Source organism: Aphelocoma coerulescens, chromosome 8, assembly GCF_041296385.1.
Source record: "Aphelocoma coerulescens isolate FSJ_1873_10779 chromosome 8, UR_Acoe_1.0, whole genome shotgun sequence".
Taxonomy (NCBI): domain Eukaryota; kingdom Metazoa; phylum Chordata; class Aves; order Passeriformes; family Corvidae; genus Aphelocoma; species Aphelocoma coerulescens.
The window spans coordinates 2,031,034-2,038,571 of NC_091022.1; the positions used below are offsets into that span (position 1 = coordinate 2,031,034).

Below are 7,538 nucleotides of genomic sequence, written 5' to 3' on the forward strand. Positions count from 1 at the left end.
ACACCCACCCACACCTTTCCAAATCCTGCACCTCACATCTTGCACTGCTGGGTTGCCTCCTTCTCCCCACCCCAGCACTCAAGAAAAGGCATTTTGAACACAAATGAAGAAATCAGACCTTAGGCACATCCAGGGAAAGTGGGGAAGGGCAGCAATTCCCCAGCTACATGCCTTGCAGGGGATCAGGGTAAGCACGGGCTGCTCTGCCCACCCCAGGGATGCCCACAGTCCCACTGGCATGTAACCAGAGGCTGGCAGCTCTGCACTGGGAATCCCCCTGGGGGGAAAAAAACACTTACTGGCAGGGCTTCACAGAGGGTGCCATGTCACACCATAGGATTTACTTCTTTTGATGGCAAACGCACCCACCCATCCATGGGAAAACACCCCTCTGCCTTCCCACGCCGGAAAGCCACTGGTCAGAAGCAACACCCAGGTGCAGAGCAGGTGCTGGGGAGAGGGCGCATCCCATCCCTTGGCACACCACCCCCCACAAGCCCCACGCCTACCGCTGGGGCGAGTCAGGGTCGAAGCAGGTCCTGGTCACGTCGGTGGCCCGCGGGTCACAGCAGTCGCCGTCGTCGAAGTCGTCCAGCATGTTGTTGCACTCCACGTGGCAGACGCCGTCGCGGCGCTTCCAGGAGAAGCAGCGGCCGGGCCTTCGGCAGTCCCCGCCGTCGTAGCCCGTGAGGGGATGCTCGCACTCGGGGTCACAGCGCTCGTTGCCCACCTTGCTGGGCTCGCAGCCCAGGAGGACGGCACGGCGGCGCAGAGAGGAGTTGTGTACGTCCAGCAGGCTGAGCTGCCAGGAGATGTTGTAGGGCCGGAAAGCTTCGCTCAGAGCCCGGTGTTGCCGCCAGATCTGCTCCCAGCTGACCGTGGGCCGCCCGCCGTCATCCTCCGCCAGGTTCACCACGCGGTACCGCACCACCTTCCAGCTGCGCAGCGGCCAGTGCTGGTTGTAGTGGGACACCAGCTCCACGTTATCGCAGGCGGTCTGCCCACAGGCAGGGGGGCCCAGCGGCCGCAGGATGGGGGATGCTGGGGACAGCAGCACCCACTGCTGCGGGAAGGCACCCTCCCGAAAAGGCACCCAGCATTCCTCCGGGGTGGCAAAGCCAGCGGCCAGAGCCAGCCCTGCCGTCTCCTCTGCCACCTCCTCTAGAAAGGAACGCTGGAGGCGGGACTGGGACAAGGCACCACGCCACAGGGCCAGCCCAGCCAGGTGTCCCCGGAAAGTGTGGGTGGTGCCCCAGGCGTCCCCCCCCAGCAGCAGCGTGCGGCAGGAGGACATGAAGGCACTGTGCAGGGGTCCCTCCTGCCCACCGGCACGGCCGACCCGCACCCCATCCACGTAGAGGGACATCCACCGCCCGTCATAGCTGGCAGCCAGGTGTGTCCATGCCTCAGGGCGGTAGCGGTGGTGGGAGGTCACCTCAGTGGCAGTGGCTGCCCGGTCCGTGCGCAGGGAGAAGAAGAAGCGGGCGTCCTTCTTGCCGCTGAGCTGCAGGGCGCGGATGCCCAGCGCCCAGCCCTTGTCGCTGGCTGAGTGCGAGCAGTTGTCGAAGACACCTGCAGCGGGTCAGGGACAAGGATGGAGAGAGAGAGGAGAGCTGGTAAGGACCAGAGAGCACCACCACTCCTCCCTGGAGCACCAGCCGGGTCCTCCGCGGCAGGGAAATGAAGGTGGTCAGAGGCTGGGCAGTGGGTGCTCCACCAAGGGTGACACCCCAGCCCCCACTCAGAATCGTTTGCACGAGTAGGTGGAGCAGCCAGGAAGAATGGCAGAGCCAGAGAGACAGGATGGAGAGGGGAGGAAGAGCATGGATGGGAGGAGAGGCTGAAGAGCGAGGTGTTTCTGAGTCGCTCTCCGTAGGAGTGCTCTGGCGGGATGGGATTAGAGGCTAAGCTTTTTATCTGCGAGCCAAAGCTTTTAAGAATTAGAGCACAGCAACCCAAGGCAATACAGGCTCCCCCAGGGATTGCTTCCCCAACAGCTTCCAGGCAGATTTACAGCTCTCATTTATGCTCCAGTTTCCCTCCCAGTCATGCATCCAGTGCTGGCGGGAGAGGGCTGGAGAGGGATGTGCTGCCTCCAGCCTGGCGAGTGCAGTCTTCAGCCCCTAAGGTCACCTGCACATAAATCCAGTCCCAGGAACAGCCTCTCCCTCCGTGCCCAAGCATGTTGCAAACCTATTTTAGGCTGGGCAAGACCTGGAGCTGTGCTGACTTTCCCCCAGACTGCTGAGTGCCCACAGCGAAGAACCAAATGCCCTTGGGAATCAGTGGCCGTGAGGCATTTAAACACTGGCAAGGGTAAAAGGACCTGCTGCTTGAAATAAATGCCTCTGGGCTTCTGAACCACCACAGCCAGGATGTTCATGCAGGTCATTGGGGTAGGTGAACGAGCCTGAAGTCACTCTTCGAGCACCACCAGTGGTGTCTTCTGGAGGCCCCCTGCTCTCCTATTCATCACCCCAACAAACTGTCCCAATGCTGACAAAACCTGCTGCCATGCCCAGAGACTCTTTTCATGTTCCTGCTGGGGTATTTCATATTCTCCCTCCTGTTTTTCCTGCTGCATAGATTCTCCTGCCCCTCGCTGTGCCATTCCCACTGCATATACTGCCTGCCCATCTTCACGGCATCAGGACCCCGTGGTCCAAAACAAAGCACTCCTGCCTGTGCCACTGTCTTGCCTGTCCCTGGGGATGGCCCACCTGCTGCTGGAATTGCGAAGAGGCCAGCAGAGAGAAGCAGAGGTGTAGAAGAGAACAGGAGGAGCAGGATCTCCTGGCTCTCATCCAGGGGATGTGTCTGAAGCCAGGTTACCATGACCCCACGTCTCCCCCTCATAAACACGGCTGGCAAAGGTCACGTCAAGCCCTGCTGCACCCCAGGAAGCAGCACCCCTCCCTCCATCCATCACTTTCATCAAGGGTGAGATGGGTGGTGGCCCCAAAACCATCCCACGGCCGTAACCACCCTGGGCATGGATCCCTGTCACTGCTCACTACAAAGGCAGCCACGCACAAAGCCTCCGTGGGCGGATGGGCTTTGGCCAGCTCTTGTTTTCTGGTGGATTGTGAAAGGGAAGCAGAAAAACCAGGAGAAGCTGAGACAGGGAGAAGCTAAAAAGCAGGAGGCGAGCAAAGGAGCCTTGCAGAAGTGAGGAGGCAAAGCTGGGGAGTACTTTTGGGCTGGGTGCTGGCTGAAAGGTGCTGAGACCTGCACGCTCGAAAGCCGTCTTGGTTCTCACTGGGGTTGAGGAAACAGGGGTTGGTACCTTCTCCCTTGGGAAAACTCATGCAGTTCACCTGGAAATGATTCAGAGTGCCCCAAATTTAATTAAACCCTAAGACAAAAATGGGGAAAACAGCATCGGGGTGGAACAGCCCCTGGGTGTAAGCTATCAGCCTCACAAACCCACACTGGAGCCAAGCCAAGCCTGATGGGTTCAACATTGGCCAAAAGAAATTTAAGTGAGCCCAGAACCAGGTATAAGGACTTCATCAAAGTCCTCAAAGGGACTTCATCAAAGGGATGTAAGTAAGCCAAGGCCAGCTCTACAACAGGGGAGGAAACTCAGTAAAGCAGCAGCTGGTGCTTCCTAGACATGGCCAGGGATGACATCTCCACATCAGCAGCGGCTGCAGAATAGTGTAACAAAAAAGGTCAAGCACCAGGTCCTGACATCTCTCAAGGGCCTTCATGACAAATCATCAGGGGAGCAGTTTCAAGACCCCAGAGTTTGCCAAGGAGCTCAGTATTTTGTCCTGAGGCAACCCACCAGAAGGGAAAGAGCTGTTTGGAGAAGTGTGAGGTATCTCCTCAGCAGCTCTAAGTACAGCACTGCTTCTGGTCCCTCAGGTGGGAAAGGGGAGCTCTAGCCTGGTTTATGCTGTTCACCTGTGCCTTAGGGTAACGCCTTTGGGGGTTGAAACAAGAGCTGTTGGTAACAGCACAAAGATTTCGAAGAGGAATGTACTTGCCAAGGAAGGTCATGGAGAAAAAGCCCACAACGAGATCAAGTGTGCCACTTCGTAAGAACCACAGTGCAGGCAGCCTCTCCCACTGGGGCCAGGAGTTCTGCAGCACAAGGAATATCTTTCAGTCGTGCTTTGAGACCCAGATACTGGGGGAAATTGGCTGCCAAAGCTCCAGAGCATCTGACAAAGGCCAGGAGCCTCTAGTCATGGTCATCCCTCAGGGTCTGCAGTGGGAACTGCAGGGTCCCTCATGCATGGTCATCCCTCAGGGTCTGCAGCTCAGGGACCCAAGGAGGACATCTGGATTTAGCAGATGTTTGGGACGGTCTCCAGTGAAGGATCTGACCCAACAAAATCACCTACAATCTGAGCAAAAACAAACCTCAGCCTGGCACAAAGGGACATCCCTTGGGGCTCCCCAGAAGCAGAGCAGGCATAGATGGAGGGGAGACAAAAAAGGTAGGAAAGGTAACAGCATCATGTGAAAGGACTCTCATCTGCTGCCCAAAATGAATAGGACAAGGAAGAAGGACAAGTTTCCTTCCCTAACAGTGGCTGTGCCAGGGTACTGGGGTTATACCCCAGCAGGAATCCCCCCATGAAAGCGTGACTAAGGATGAACAACCCCATCCAGGGTGGCCCTGAGGCAAAATGTGGCATCTAGGGGAAAAAAAACACGCCAACTCCTGAGCCTTCAATCCAAGCAGCCACAGCAGCTGACAGGACAGCTTGCTTTCCATGATCAGAGCTGCTCAGCCTGGCCTTACTTCCCAGGCACTGATGCTGGGAGAGCTCAGCTCTGCCCTGCTTTGCCCCTGCCTTCCCTCACACATGGACACTTGGAGCATCTCCAGCTCCTCCGCACCTTTGGACAACCTCATGTTCAGCTGCCTCTCTTTCGGCAGAGCAGGAGCAGCAGATCAGAAGGAAACTCGGCACCTGCCGAGGGCTAGCAGCTGCTTCTGTCACCTGCTCACACAAAATGCCAGCAGCACGGGGCTGTCCCCCTTTGGCCACCCACACCCAGGCCCCTTGGTCCCAACTGCAGGGAGACAGTGGGAAGTGAACAGTGACTCAGGCAGCCGGAGGTTCCTGGGGCTGACTCAAACCCCGGAGCAGGGAAGCTGGGGGATGTTACCCGAGTGAATGTCAGCGCTCACGGGTGGTGCTTTCAGCACTAACAACTGTCCCACCCTCCAGAAGGAAATTAAAAAATATAGAATGAAAAATAATAATAAAAAAACTCTGCTGGCTAGCTGGGAAACTCAAAACCCAGCACCTGCAGGCCAGACCTCCAGATGCAAACAGCTGTGCTGCTGATGCGATGACTAGGAATTGTGCTCCATGCATCCCAAGGTGCTGCCTGCCAGCAGGGAGGCATCAAGGATGCCGACAGAAAGGCGGGCAGCGAAGTGGATGCCAGCAAGTTTGGTAGTTTGCTTGAACACGGCTGTTTCTCCCCTCTGCCACAGACTCCAGCCCGTCCCTCCTGCTCTTCCACAGCACAGGTGTGGTTCTTGCCCTACAACCGAGGAGGTAAATCAATGAAAGGGGCCAGGCAAAGCAGAGGGAGGTTCAGCTGAATGATCACAAGCCAAGGGAGAATTAGGATAGAGAGAGGGATTCCTCAGCCAGCTTGGCTGGGGCAGCACAGAAACATGGGGGCCCACACTGTGGGGACCCCAGACATCCTGGCACTGCCATCTGTTCCCAGCCCTTCCTAGCATCCCTGCACTGCCCTGCCCAGCTTGTACCCAGACACACATGCCGGCACAGCTGAATGAAGCACCGCTGCAGGAGGTGACATCTGCCCCACTCTGTGCCTGTGTGCCAGTCTTCTCTGTCTCCTCAGCTTCTCCACCATAGGATCGTTAAGGTTGGAAAAACCCTTTAAGGTCAAGTCCAGCAGTTAACACAGCACTGCCAAGCCCACAAATAAACCACGTCCCTACGCACCACATCTATACATTTTATGAACACTTCCAGGGATGGTGATTCCATCAGCCTGTTCCAGTGCATGACAACTCTTTCAGAGAAGAAATTTTACTTAATATCCAATGTAAACATCTCCTGGCACAATTTGAGGTAATTTCCTCTTGTCCCATCACTTGTTACTCAGGAGAAGAGGCAGACAACCGCTACACCCTCCTTCCAGGTAGTTGTGGAGAGCAACAAGGTTCCCCCCGAGCCTCCTTTTCTCCAGGCTGAGCTCCCCCAGCTCCCTCAGCTGCTCCTCATGGGACACGCTCTCCCCTTGCCTGTTCCTTAGCAAGGGCTTGAGGGGGCACTTCTCGGTGGAACAAGCCCCTGGGTCCCCCCCCCTTCCCCGCAGCCGTCCCGCAGAGCCCTCGGGGCCGCAGCCCGGGGGATCGCACCGGGGCCGGGCCGTGAGTGCGGCGCGGCTGCCACCGTGCGGCCACCGCCCCGGGGACCCGCCGGGAGCCCCGGAAAGCCTCGGCGTGCCCCGAGCACGGGGGACTGGTGGGCTGGGGCGGAGGGGACGAGGATCAGGGGGAGCGGATCACCCAGCGGGACCTTCCAGCTCCCGGCGAGGGAAGAGGGAAAAACGAGATGGAGCCGGGGCGGGATGGGGGGGCGGGGGGGGGGGGGGGGGGTTGGGGTGGGGAGGCGGGCTGGGAGGACGGGGCGGGTGGGAACAGAGGGGAGGGGATGGTTTAGGGTTTGGTCTCAAGGGAAGGAGGAATATTCCACGCCCGCGGTGCTGAGAACACGGGTGTGGGCGCGGGGTGTCACCTGCCAGAGCGGGGAAGTCAGGGAGTGCCCCGTGCGGATGTTCGAGGAGGGTCGGGGGGTGGCGGGTCCCCATCCCTCCCTGCCGGGGTTTACCTGCGATGATGGCCGGGTTGTTCTGTCCGCCCTCCGCCTTCACCCACAGCTCCAGGGTGAACTCCTCCCGCGGGACTGCGGGCAGCGCCTCCGCCCGCGCCGCCAGCTGCTCCCGGCCGCCCGAGAAGTACAGGGCGGGCAGCGGCCGCTCCCGGGGAGGGTCCGGCACCTGCGGCTCCCGGCCCCGCCGCCTCTCCCCCCGGCTCCGGCCCCGGCCCCGGCCGTCCGCCTCGCCCCCCGGCTCTTCTCCTCCTCCCCTGGCTCCCCGCGGTCTCCGGCCCCGCGGGGATGCAGCTGCGAGCGCCCCGTGCGCGGCGGGACCCTGCGGGTACAGCCCGTAGGGGTGGTGCGGGGGGGCGGCGCGGCGGCTCGGAGCCTCCATCCCGCACCCCGAGACCGGCGGGGGCTCCCCGCGGGCCAGGCTGAGCGCCGCCAGCAGCAGCGCGGCCAGGGGGGCCCCGCCGCGCAGCATCCTCCTTGGGAACGAAGTTTGGGGCGTGGGAGGTGGGGGGCGAGTGGCCCCGGGGGAAATGGGGTGTTCAGGGGGGCGGCGGGCGGCAGCGCCGGGGCACAGTCCCCCGCCCCCCGCCGCAACTTTTCCCCGGCACCGCTCTCCTCCCTTCTGCTCCTGCGGGAGGAGGAGGAGGAGGAAGAGGAGGAGGAGAAGGAAGGCGAGAACACCGCGGCGGGGACCCCCCTTCT

At 60.1% G+C, this 7,538-nt stretch overlaps 1 protein-coding gene across 2 annotated transcripts in view; it reads right to left on the reverse strand.

Moving 5' to 3' along the window:
- The window catches only part of PAPPA2 (pappalysin 2), an 89,388-nt gene extending 82,080 nt beyond the window's left edge, over window positions 1-7,308 (reverse strand). For both annotated transcript variants that reach the window (XM_069022826.1, XM_069022825.1), the window contains exons 1-2: window positions 6,837-7,308; window positions 510-1,572 (exon numbers count right to left, since the gene is read on the reverse strand). In XM_069022826.1, coding sequence (XP_068878927.1) covers window positions 510-1,572; window positions 6,837-7,308 — 1,535 coding nt within the window. The remainder of the gene's footprint in view (window positions 1-509; window positions 1,573-6,836) is intronic.
- Window positions 7,309-7,538: the final 230 nt, after the last annotated feature.